The 13,751-nt window shown below is 39.6% G+C and overlaps 1 protein-coding gene across 1 annotated transcript in view; it reads left to right on the top strand.

Moving 5' to 3' along the window:
- The window catches only part of TRPM6 (transient receptor potential cation channel subfamily M member 6), a 128,416-nt gene that overhangs the window by 26,814 nt on the left and 87,851 nt on the right, over positions 1-13,751 (top strand). Inside the window, exons 3-5 of the mRNA XM_081804066.1 lie at positions 1,227-1,265; positions 6,560-6,737; positions 10,212-10,425. Coding sequence (XP_081660192.1) covers positions 1,227-1,265; positions 6,560-6,737; positions 10,212-10,425 — 431 coding nt within the window. The remainder of the gene's footprint in view (positions 1-1,226; positions 1,266-6,559; positions 6,738-10,211; positions 10,426-13,751) is intronic.

Genomic DNA, 13,751 nt, shown 5'->3' with positions numbered 1-13,751 from the left:
CCATAGACTCAAGAAGAATATCAGTGATCATAATTCCATATTATGGAATGGTCCAAGATCTGCATTTTATGGAAAAAAAGTCCTCTCTATTTTTATGTGATTGTGAAAAAAAAATTAATGGATGATTATGGATCTTCCTATGCCAGCCTTTTTCTTAGATCCCAGCAACAATCTCAAAATTATAGCTTTTGTGAAGTTTTCTTCCTGATGGTGCAGAAGAAAAAGGTGGTAGTTCGTGGTTTTAAAATTAGATAAAAGTTGATCTTTTAGCAGTTATTTTTATAGTTCCTAATAAGAAAGAAATCTGATAGACTTGATTACAATATCTTTTTTCCTCCTTATTTTGAATTTGTTGTTGAAGTGAAGCTCCTGAGAAAGGAGAGTCCCAAAAGGCTAGGACAGGAAGAAGTGAAAGGCCTAAGTATTTGTTTCTGAATAATTTAGAATGACCCTGATTCTTTGAATACTGTCCTTTCTTCCATTGTTTTAACTAGTATTCTCTTCTAGTTAAAACTCCTTTATGACTAAAATATGATCTGTGATGATCACAATGATCCCCCAACTTCAGAAGTTTCTTTTGAATCCTAAAAAGGTTAATAAGGGTAATACTTATAATCATACCAACTGTCTTTGGATTTGATAGTGTTTTATGGTTTTAAAATAATATATAGTATTATAATTAATATATATAATACATACTTAATATATAATGTACCGTTATATATAAATATTTATATAATTATGTCTATATATTCTATATTTATAAACATAAATATATATTTTTTCTTAATTCTCAGAATTCTCGAGAATTCTGTTATCTTCATAGTGTAATGGCAGTTAACAGCCACCATTATTTTATATACTGCCCTACACCACTGTAAGACACATTACACACATTATCTCAGGTAATCCTCTTAATAACCTTAGAGGACAGATACTGCTTTCAAATGTGAAAACCAGTGCTTGGGGAGAAATTGTTAAGTCCGTGAGATTTCAATCCAGGTATTTAGGTTCCAAATGCAGCATTCTGTCAATTAGGTCATGGTTGCTGCAGTGTAATTATATTTGGGAAATGACATATGGGAATGTTTGGGGAATGATATATGAGTACTCAGCAAACCCTGATTTTTTAGACCAGGGAAAATAACGGATGTTTATGGTATAAGCATTAAATATGCTTTCAAATATATCACTAACCTAACAGAGGTTTTGTCTTTTTAATTTAGATGTACTGCAGGATGCCAGGTCTGCCAGAATTTAATCAGGTAAGACTTAGATAAATAAAATTTCTTTTAATATTTAGGCACTCTGTTTAAAACTTATTGGGAGAGTTTTCTCACATCTTGAATGGACTCAATGAAAGGGCTTTATTGCGTCTTATTTACCTTGCCAAAGGAAGGTTTTTTGTTGTTTTTTTTTTTTTAAAGATTTTACCTATTTATTTGAGAGAGAGAGAATGAGAGCGAGCACATGAGAGGGGGGAGGGTCAGAGGGAGAAGCAGACTCCCTGTCGAGCAGGGAGCCCGATGTGGGACTCGATCACCTGAGCCGAAGGCAGGTGCTTAACCAACTGAGCCACCCAGGCGCCCAGAAGGTTTTTTGTTTTTGTTTTTGTTTTTGTTTTTTTTAGATTTTATTTATTTATTTGAGAGGGGAGGTGGGGCAGAGGAAGAGGGAGAAAGAAGCCGGCTCCCCTCTGAGTAGGGAGCCTGACATGGAGTTCGGGGCTCGATTAGGATCCCAGGACCTTGGGATCATGACCTGAGCCGGAGGCAGATGCTTAACTGACAGAGACACCCAGGCGCCCCTCCAAGGGAAGTTTTAAAAAAGAAATGTGGGATTTTTTTGAAGGAGGGTGATTATTTGAATGCCAATAGATAGATTGCTTGAATTACTGAGACATGTAAATGGCAAGGGCCTTTGGCAAGAGCTTCTACCGATTGAAATACATGTAAAGCATGTATTTTCATTTGCTCATTTGAGAGAGCAAGAGAGTGCAAGCAGTGGAAGGGGGTGCGGAGGGGCGGAGGGAGAGGGAGAGATGGAATCTTAAGCAGGCTCCACACTCAGTGTGGAGTCTGATGCAGGGCTCCATCTCACAACTCTGAGACCATGACCTGAGCCAAAATCAAGAGTCAGATGCAACTGGGCCACCCAGGTGCCTCTGTATTTTATTTGGATAATGAAGATGGTTTTTCATATACAGCACTGTATTTGATCTGTGGTTTGCGAGTGATGTGTGCTCGTACCAACCTTTAATTCTGACACCAGTTTTGACACGTGTGTGTTTTTTCCAACACACCACCAGGTAATTAACTAAATCCTGCCACTATCTACCTGGAAATAGCGTCAGATCCTATAGGTTAAGAGCTCAGTCCTACTAGACTACCCTTCCCACCCACACATCAGGTGCCAGTCACAAGTCCACGTTATTACCTGTGCTTCTGACTGATAGGCTAGAGATCAGAGGTTCCCAAGAACTCTTCCATGGGTTCAATTAGTTTGCTAGCAAGGCTTCCAGAACTCAGAGAAACATTTACTTATGTTTACCAGTTTATTATAAAGGATGTTACAAATGATAAACAGCCAGATGGAGGAGATGCATAGGACCAGATATGTGGGAAGGGGCCCAGAGCTTCTGTGCTCTTTTTGAGCAAGCCACTCTTCTAGCCCCTCCATGTGTTCACCAACCTGAAGTCTCCAAATGCCATCCTTTCGGGGTTTTATGGAGGCTTTATTACGTAGGCATAATTGGTTGAATCCTTGGCCATTGGTGGTTAATTCAACCTCCAGCATCTTTTTCTTTCTTAGCATTTAGGAAATTTCAAGGGTTTTAGGGGCTCTGTACCAGAAACGGGGGCAAAGACCAAATCTGTGTTTATTATAAATCATAATATCACACAAGCTTATGGGCAAAAATAACTCTAGCAGAATACAAATGTTAACAGCAATTTGCATTTTAAACTATGTGTTGGTAACTGGTTTTACCTTTCTCTTTTGTAAATGGAGGAAAATGAAAATTTCCTTAATTTTGATCATAGTTCACCTTATGGATCGACCCAGTGTTAAATTTGTTTTTTGGAAAAGGACAAATCTGGAATCCCAAGTTTGGCAAATCATGGCAAAAGGAAAACACCATCCGTGGATGTAGGAGAGGAAGGAAAAGGTTGCTGGGTGTATTGGTCTGTTCAGGCTGCCATAATAGATTCCCACAGACTGGGTGGTTTAAACAATAAATTTTTTTTTTTTTTTTAAGATTTTATTTATGTATTTGACAGAGAGAGACACGGCAAGAGAGGGAACACAAGCAGGGGAAATGGGAGAGGGAGAAGCAGGCTTCCCGCAGAGCAGGGAGCCCGATGCGGGGCTTGATTCCAGGACCCTGGGATCATGACCTGAGCCGAAGGCAGACGCTTAACGACTGAGCCACCCAGGCGCCCCTAAACAATAAAAATTTTTATCTCAGAGCTGTGCGAGTCCAAGGTCAAGGTGCCATCAGAGTTGGTTTCTGATGAGGCCTCTCTTCTTGCTCTGCAGGAAGCTGTCTTCTTGCTGTGACTTCACATGGCCTTTGCTCTGTGCACTGACAGAGCTCTTGTGTCTCTTCCTCTTTTTAGACACCATTCCTATCCGATTAGAGTCCCTCCTCTATGACCTCATTGAAACTATTACTGCCTTATAGTCTCTGTCTCCAAATACAGCCACACTGGGGATTAGGACTTCAACATAAAGAATTTTAGGGAACACAGTTCAGTTCCTAACACTGAAGAGTTTCCATTTGACTAACCTCTTTTACCTTTCCTCAGATTTTCTTTCTTTTTAGTAATTATTTAAAATTTGCTAAAATTGAAAGCAAGCATAAGACTATATTGAAAAGAAGTGAAAAGGCTTCATTTACTCCTTCTGTTTCCTACTTTATTCTCCAGAACCTTTCCCTGGCAATTATTTTTCCCAAATTTGCAATCTTTAGAGGTAACCAATTTGAATGATACTAGAAAAATGTCATTTTCACACCATCCAGAACTTAAAAGTTGTTGAAACTTATAATTTTTGCACCTAGCTAAGAGTTAGTTTGATTTTTTTTCATGTGGAGAGTGAAATGCCCCGGTGTCAGTTACTGAGCAGTCTGTCCTATCCATTTGTGGTGTCATTTCTGTTCCACAACAAATTCCCATATGTCTATGGCTCTGTTTCTAAGCTTTTCTTTAGTGTCATGGATCTACTTCTCCTGTTCCTGGTAAATGCCACTCTGCTTCATTATTATAGTTTTGTAATATATCTTGATATCTGATAGGGCAAGTCCTCTATGCTTTATTCCTCTATGCTTTTAAATCATTTTACTCTTTTAGACAATTTATACATCTGTATAAATGTTAGAATCGCTTTGTCAAATTCCCTGAAAAATTCTTTTAAGAGTTTGATAGGTATTTTATAGAATTTATAAAAATAATTTGGGAGGGAATTGGCATTTGGCACCTTTACAAAGTTGATTCTCAAGGTGAGATTTTAGTTAGTGATGTATAATTTGGAACTTCTGAAAGTTTTAACTAAAAGGATGGACATGGAAGCTTTTTTAAAAAATAGTTTAGGGGCAATTGGTTTCTTCTATGAGATCATCATGCCATAATTTAATGATCTGGTAAAAACTGGAATAAAAATATATTGATTCAAGTCAAATGGATTAGGCTAGAAAAATACTTTGAGCAAAGTGGATTCAAACTGAAGAATGGTCCTATGAAAGGTTAGTGATTTATCTTTCCAGTTTCCAGGTGTGAATTATGGTTGCTTCCATTCATTCATGTTCTGTTTAGAAAAAGCCACAGTGAAATGAATCATTCAGCTTATGAATAGATGTTTTTCCATTTTGAAGACTATCCCTCGTTTCAAAAGATAACCAGGTGATACATTTCTCTCTAGTAGATTCCGATTATGTATATTCTGTACATTTGAGATTATTCCTTCACCCTTTGAGTCAAGAGCCCCTCCATATAGAACTCTAAAATGATCTGACTTCTTGTTGTCATCCTGTTCCTTGCTTAATTGAACCCCATAACTTGTACACGTTTTTATGTTGCTTTTCACACCTACACACACAAAAAAGCATGAATCACTTATAAAGCTGAATAACCTCTTTATATATAATAGGCATATGAAAGTTCTACACGCTCAAATTTTAATTTTTCCTTCTGATTTTTTTAATTCATGAAACACGAGAGCTTATCGCCCTTTTGCCAATATGATTATTGTATTTTGTTAGTTTTTATATAGTTCTAGTTTCATAGAGATTTAACCTTCTAATTTGCCTCATTTTGTATCTGAAATAGTTTTTAAAACTTTTAATTTGCAGGAACATTTACTGAATTTTCCTTCCTTTGTAATTATATCACGTATATTTATTATTTAATTTATATTTATAGTCAAGCCTCATTCATGGCTCTTTTCTTGTGGTAGCTCTGTGTTTAATATTTCTCTGACGTTGAATCTTTTTTGGCATTGGTTAATATTCTTTCCTTTTGATGTGCATATTATGTTTTACATGAAGACATTTTCTGACTCTCCTTAAGTACTGCATGTTAGAGATTTTTAGTTTTTTTCTTGTTGAGATATAATTGACAGAAAATAAACTGCACATATTTAAAATGTACAACTTGATTTTTTTTACCGTCTTAACCATTTTAAGTGTGTATAGCTAGTAGTGTTATTTCCGTTGTGTAACAGATCTTCAGAACTTTCTCATCTTGCAAAACTGAAATTCTGTGTCCATTAAACAGTAACTCCCCACTGGCCACTCCTCCCAGCCTCTGGCAAACTACCATTCTACTGTCTGTCTCTGTGGATTTGACTACTGTAGGTACCTCAAATACGTGGAATCATACAGCACTTGTTTTATGACTGACTTATTTCATTTAGCATAATATCCTCAAGGTTTATCCCTATTGTAGCGTATCATAGGATTCCTCCCTTTTTAAGGCTGAATAATAGTCCGTTATATGTATATGCCACATTTTGTTTATCCATTCATCTGTCAACTTGGCTATTATGAATAATGCTTTATAATACTTACATGAACATGGGTGTGCACAAGATTTTTAGTATTTTTTTTTTAAACATTCCCTAGATGATTTTAATGTGCAGCTAAGGGAGAGAACCACTGAGGGTGTTTCTAAACTCAGAAGACAATCTAGTTATATAAGTCTAATATAAATCTAATGTGAAATTTTATTATTTATTTTTTAAAGATTTCATTCATTTATTTGACAGAGAGACACAGTGAGAGAGGGAACACAGGCAGGGGGACTGGGAGAGCGAGAAGCAGGCTTCCCGCGGAGCAGGGAGCTCGATGCAGGACTCCATCCCAGGATGCTGGGACCACGACCCGAGCCAAAGGCAGATGCTCAACAACTGAGCCACCCAGGCGCCCCCTAATGTGAAATTTAAAAAAAATTGTTCATACATGCCATCTATATTACCCTAGAAAAGTGTAGAAACATTACCTCTGTTTTCTGTTTTGACATTGTGTGTTTTCTAATCTGAAACTGGTTTTCATCCCATCTTTAAGGTGTTACTGTGGACGATTGATTGGAGACCATCATGGGATAGATTATTCCTGGACCATCTCAGCTGCCAATGGTAACGAAAATGAACAATGGTCTGTTGAAAAGCATACGACGAAAAGCCCTACAGATACGTTTGGCACTATTAATTTTCAAGATGGAGAGCACACCCACCACTCCAAGGTTTGCTAATAACTCACATTATTTTTGGTAGTTTTTAACAGAGGGTAACCTCCAAATGTTTCTGCAAATTTTATCTCCAAGTGTAGATGATCAGATGACCGAGTTTTATTGCAGAAACGATCCGTGTTATTGACCTCTTCACAAAAATGACCTGACCCTTCTCTTTCCTTTCTGAGGGACATGGTACCTTTCCCAGGTGCGGTGTGGCCCACTCTCTATTTGACCTCTTTTAGCAAGTTCATGCCTTCTCTATGGGGGAATGGCTTATTGCTCTTGAGACAGTTGCCAAAGAGCTGCCCTTTTCTTAAGGAATGGAGGAAAGCCACTGCCAAAGAGATGGGTTTAGCTGAAGCGTGGCCATAGCAATTACTAGTACCTTGTGGCTGTTCATGCTTGCTATGTCCTTGAGAGAGGAAATGCGGACATTTCTCTCTGTAGCTCCCCCAAGTGGTCGTCCTTAGGCTTTCCAGGCCAGTCTTGCTCCTGTCCCTAATATGATAATTTTGCATGTAATTTGCATAATACTGACGCGTCAGCTCTCTCTCAGGTGTTTTTTTCTTGAGCTTGTTAATCACTGCTGCTTTTTCAGAGACAGATTTCCCTGGGGAACCTGCAGGGGGCATCCATCTCAGGAAAGCCTAGAATCAGCGGTACCCTGGAGTGTGACCATCAGTTGGATGGATTTGAAACAACAGTTCTTAATAATGTAATCATAATCAAGTTTCGCAATACAGTTTTACAGTAATCTACATTTCCAGTTATTAATCCTCTTGTGTTTAGCTTTGTGTGTTGATGTTCTCTTTAGTTGGTGAGAAAACTGCCCTTATTCTCCTCTGTAATCTTTTCTGGAAGCTGACGCTTATTACCCTGTAATTTTCCCCTTAAGTTTTAGTCTCCCTCCTTTTGCTTTTATGTTTATTCATAATCACCTTCATTTCCTCATTTTTTCATCCAATGAAAAAAAGATTTATTAGGTGCTCATACTTTGCTATGCCCCAAAGAGCGTATGTTCCATGTACTAACATTGCTTACAGTGAGGGGAAACAGGAAATAAATATACAGTTACCATGGGCAGGGTGGGAATACACGGTTCTTCAAGAAAATGGAAAGGATCACTCCTGTTTTTCTGGGGCAATGTGAGTGTGTCAAGGAAGTATTGGCAAGTGTAGGGACAGCTAAGCTGAGATCAGAAAGGTAAGTGAGGTGTTTGGTGTCAGGTGAGGCAGAGGCCTAAGAGCACTCTGGGCTTGTGGGAAGGCCAAGGGAGAATATGGTGCATATAGGAGAACTGAAAATATGGTTCAACAGATCTCCTGATCACTCATATGTTCCATGCTTAGCATTAGATCGCCATTATATCCTGAGTACCTGAATGCATTTTATTTGATCTCTCAGAAGAGAAGAACCTACTTTTTATATTTAAGCACAGAATTCTACTTCTGTCTATGGTGAGAGGCAGGAAAGCTGTGAGAGCTGGTTATTCATCTCCCACCCCTGCATTCCCTTTCCCAGTTTTATCCCTCCCACCTCATTCCAGGAAGGATTTGAGGAGAATCTAGGCCCGGAACAATCTGCCTGAGTTAGTTATAAAGGAGGGGGAGGGGGAAGGAAAGTCATTAACCTTTAGCACCATCTTCAGTTGGCCTTTGGAAGAAAAGACTAGTGCTGATAATTTAGTTAATCAAGGTTGTTTATCTGAAATCTCAAGGAGGAATGTCTGCTAGGACTAAAAGGACTTCTAGATGAAAGAGAGAGGCACCTGGGAGAGAGTTGAGCTAGATGAACCAAGTCAGAGCTGCCTCCTTCCTTTGCCTTTATTTGAGACAACACAAACCATTTCACAAAGGTCAACTTGTATTTTTTCCTACTACTTGAATATGTAATAAAGCCATGGCAACTCATTTTCCTCACTTAGAAATTGAATCTTGATTATCCTTAGGTTCTATTACATTCTGTGATGGCTGTAACATTTTAATAATTAAATAAAGGGATTATGTTTTAAGAATTTCAAAGGTGAGGGGCGCCTGGGTGGCTCAGTCGTTAAGCGTCTGCCTTCGGCTCAGGTCACGATCCCAGAGTCCTGGGATCGAGCCCCGCGTCGGGCCCCCTGCTCCGCGGGAAGCCTGCTTCTCCCTCTCCCACTCCCCCTGCTTGTGTTCCTGCTCTTGCTGTCTCTCTCTCTCTGTCAAATAAATAAATAAAACCTTAAAAAAAAAAAAAAAAGAATTTCAAAGGTGAACAGATAGTTGTTCTAAGGCACTATTACATTCTGGAAGATAGGTAATAATTCTATTTGCATATGTATGAAGAGCTCCACCTGTGGTTCTTTTTGGTATAGTTTTCTAATTCATGGTTTCTTATTGTCCTTATTCCTGTAAGTGTGACTTGGTCTTGTTGGTTAGCTTATGCCTCTCAGTATGATTTTAACAGTCTGTATGTGGCTGCATCTATTGGAAAAAGAGAGTCAGCTGTACACTATGATCTTAGGCAAAATACAAAATGATTCTGGTTCTACCTGCTGATTCGGATTTCTCTCATCTTTTCTTTGGGTTACATTGACTAGTTAAAAATAGGACTCCTGTGAAAAGTATTTGTTTTGGAAAAAGGCATTTTCAGAGGGATAATCACATATAAAGGGAACGGTTAGAATGTAAAATTTACAGTAAGTTAAAAGTACATACTCCCGGATCATAATTTGATTTAAATTATGGAAATATATGAAATAGTCAAGTAAATTAAAAGTCACAGTGATGTGGTTTTGGAATATATGTGAGGTTCGGTGGAGTAAGGTCTGGAGCCAACGACCAAGAAAGAATTCTTGAGACGTCTTTGGTGCAAAATGGTAGTTTATTAAAGCCCGGGGACAGGACCCCTGGGCAGAAAGAGCTGCTGCAGCAGGGTCTTGAGGAGTGGCTGATTATGAACTCAGGAGTTGGGGGAAGTAAGGAAAAGGGAGGTTTCAAAAGAACTTTCATATGCTAAAGAGGACCTACATGATAATGGAGGCTTTGCCATTGTCAAGTTAAGGTTGTTTTCCCCTCTAGCAATGTATTAACTTTAAGATAGTGCTTTGTCTTCAGCTAGCCTTCTGCTCCCTCATCAATAGCATGTATGAAAAACCCCATTTCACCCATTTCTAAAAGCTTTTTTTAAAATGGGTTTCCTGGAGTAGTGGTTTTTACCAGTTTGAAGTATTTCTGCCTCATCTCAGACCTTCTAGAGAACATTGGTGGGCCAACCCTGAAAGCCAGAGGAAGCCTTCCTACCGTGACTTGTTAATTCCCAGAAGGAACTTACAGGGGGTGTGGGATCCTTTCAAAGTAAATGTTTCCATTATACAACGATGAACTTTTAAAGAAATCTCAGACACTTCCTTTTAAGTTTTGGCCATTTCAGTCACCCTGCTGTGTGCTCATTGTTACCGGCATGTGGTTTTTCCTATTTTATGTACATGTGTCTATGCATATCTTCCAGTATATTAGAACTTCTTATGATACAAAGTTGGATCATCTGTTACATTTAATGTTGAAAGAGTGGAAGATGGAACTGCCAAAGCTGGTGATCTCTGTCCACGGGGGCATCCAGAACTTCAAGATGCCCTCCAAACTTAAAGAGATCTTCAGCCAAGGTTTGGTCAAAGCTGCAGAGACAACAGGAGCATGGATAATAACAGAAGGCATTAATACTGGTAAAGTGCACTCCCTGCTTCACTTAAAAAAAAAAAAATTCCCTCTTTCTAACTGAATCCGGTAGTATGGCACCTAATCTCTGCTCTGCAGTGCTCCCAGGAGACATGGTGGCATGAGAAAGACAAAAAGCATAATGGCTAGGAAAAAACCCAGAATCATAGACCTTTCCTGGAATACGTTTTTACCATTGTTAAAATATGCTATTTTAACACAACTGTGGGTAAACTGCTGGGAAAGAAAATAGTCTTTTCATGAACTTTAGACCATGGTGAGGTTTGAAAGGACACAGAATCCATGCAAGTGTGGAGTGTGTGGGCTTGGGAGTGAGCTAAACTCACCAGGGTCAAGTTCAACAACAAAAATACAACTGAGTAAATTTGAAGATCTAATTGGTTTTACTAAGCAATTCATGAATTAAGCAGCATCCCATTTAGCAAGTAAAGAGATGCTCACAGAAGTTGTACTACAAAATGGAAGGTTTTTAGGAAGGAGGGTGGGGCAAGGAAGTTGTTAGCAAAAGAAAAGGAAGGATTGTTCCAAGCAAGGTCATTTTCCCTCAGGGGGAATGGCATGGGGTCTAATCATGCAGATTACCTCATCTTCCTTTATGGGGTGTGGGGGGGGGCGGGATGAGGAGAGTCCTTGTGACAGATTACGTCATTGGTACTGATGTGAAAATGTCTCATTGAATGGTTAAGACTACATTTCTGGGGGAGGTTGGAACTGCAGTTAGGTTAGGTTAGGTTTAAGCCCCAGTTTGATAACTTGGCCTAAGTGATTCCTTTTTGGTCCGGTGGTTTCCCTTTTTAACAACATAGGCTTTATTTTACTTACTGCTGTGTGTGTGTGTGTGTAACATTTTAGGTTAGGGCCAATTAAGGAACACAAATATAATAGTGTGACGACTATTAAAATAGTTCATATAAACAAATGAGAAATGAGACATACTTGGAGCTTTCTTAAATAATAATCAGGATCTGACCCCATTCAACCACAACTCCTTAGGGCCTGACTGCTCAGGGAGGGACATCTGGACCAGTAGCATCAGCATCACCTGGGAGTTTGCTGGGAATGCAGATCTCAGATACCTTCCCAGACCAGCAGGACCTGAATCTGCATTTTGACAACATCCCCAGATGATTCTTATGCACATTTAAATTTGAGAAGTGTTGCTTACCAGCTTCTGCCTATTCTTGAGCTGCTTCTCAACTGCAGTATCTGGCCTGAATGTTTGACATTTAATTGAATGCCACAAGTCTTATGTATATAGCATTTGGATAGATGCTGTGGATGAAAGATGAGTAAGATATGGGCCCTGGGTTTAGTGATAAGGTGGACTATGATAACAGTGAGCAACTAACTATAATCAGTGCCCACTGGGTCATAGTTGAGATACCAAGCAAGTGGTTGAGAGTACAAGGAAGAGGAAGACACATTCCACTTCCAACTGAGGGCACCCGGGAAGGCATGGAGAAGGATATAGCACTTGGCGTTGACCTTGAGGGAAGGGTAGGAAGGAGCATCCTAGAAAGAGGTGGGAGTTCAAGGCCATGCACATGGCTGGAGGTGAAGGCATGTATAGAAAGAGGCAATAAGGCTATGGGCTGGATGTGCCATGTGTCAGAGGACAGGGACAAGGGAGACTGGAGCCAGACTGGGTGCCATGCTGTTGGGCTGAGGTTTTATTCTCTGTGTAGCAGGGGGCCCTCAAAGGAATTTGGACAGGAGAATGGATAGAAAATGACATAGACCTGGTTTTAAGGAGAGTCTCAGTAGACAATATATACTAGGATCACATGCGGGATGCTGAAATACATCCACCAGCATCACCGTGCTGGGAACCCACGCCAAACCTATGGAGTCCAAATCTCTATTTTTTTTTTTTTAATATTTTATTTATTTATTTGTCAGAGAGAGAGAGAGCACAAGTGGGGGAGGGGGCGGCAGGCACAGGGAGAAGCAGGCTCCCGCGGAGCAGGGAGCCCAATGCGGGACTCGATCCCAAGACCCTGGGATCATGACCTGAGCCAAAGGCAGACCCCTTAACCGACTGAGCCACCCAGGTGTCTCTGAGTCCAAATCTCTATTGCAGTGGATGGCTGCACAGCTGATATTGATATATGCCTGTGGTCCAGATCCCCAATTCTAGAAAATGACTCTGGGCAAAGTGTAAAAAATAGGGTGGAGGGGAAGATGCCAGAGAGAGGGAAATGATTCGGTGCTGTGCATCAGATGCTTGCAATAGAGTTTTTGTTTGTTTGTTTCTCTGCTAATGACACATAGAGGACCAGTACTATATATAAGAGGAGAAAGTGGTGCAATGCAGTGTTGTCATTAAAAGGCAGATTAAGCCAATCTCAAAGGCCACATACTGCATGATTCTAATAACTATATGACATTTTGGAAAAGGCAAAACGGGAGACAGTAAAAAGATCGGTGGTTGTATGGAACCTATAGCAACAATCCCTAATGTAAACTACGGTCTTTGGGTGATAATGATGTGTTCGTATAGGTTAGTGTAGGTTCATCCGTTATAACAAATGTAGCATGGAGGGGGGATGTTAACGGTGGTGGGAGCTGTGGGTGTATAGATTAGGGGGCATAAGGGAAGTCTGTACGCTCAGTTTTGTGTGAACCTAAAATTGCTTTAAAAAATAAAGTCTGTTTAAAAAAGGAAAGTCCGATATCCTGGTTTGGAATCCAAGCTCTACAAATTACCAGCTCTATAACGATGGGCAAATTATTTAACTTCTTTATGACTCAATTCTTGCCTATAAAATAGACTAAATAAAGTTTCTACTTAAAGTGTAAATACTTGTAAAACATTTAAAAAAGCACCTGGTGCATTGTAAGAGTTTGGTCAGTGCTGGCTATAATTACTGTTGTTATTAATTCTGGAAGGTCAAATATGAATGTATTAGTTCTGGAATATTTCTGTCTATAAAGCTATTAACTTAATTTGCTTCAGTGAAGCAAGGGCCATATCTGCAGGATGTCTTGCTGGGACAGACGAGAAGGTTAGAGAAAAAAAGAACATTCATGTTGGCCTCAGAGGACTTTCTGGTCAGTCAAAAATAGGGACAGGACTGAGGTTGTAAGCAAAAATTGCCCAAAGGGAGAATTGTTCAGGTAAAGAGATCAGTGATAGGAGAAAGCAGTGTTAAAAGAGAGTAGAGGATGCTGGAGTGGGGGGTGGGGTGGGAGGGATGGGGTGACTGGGTGATGGACACTGGGGAGGGTATGTGCTCTGGTAAGCGCTGTGAATTGTGCAAGACTGTTGAATCTCAGATCTGTACCTCTGAAACAAATAATGCAATATATGTTA

The sequence above is a fragment of the Leptonychotes weddellii genome, chromosome 14, assembly GCF_054177405.1.
Source record: "Leptonychotes weddellii isolate Sample4059 chromosome 14, ASM5417740v2, whole genome shotgun sequence".
NCBI classification, from domain to species: domain Eukaryota; kingdom Metazoa; phylum Chordata; class Mammalia; order Carnivora; family Phocidae; genus Leptonychotes; species Leptonychotes weddellii.
Note: the sequence above shows the minus strand (reverse complement) of the source record. Positions and strands in the feature narration are given on the sequence as shown.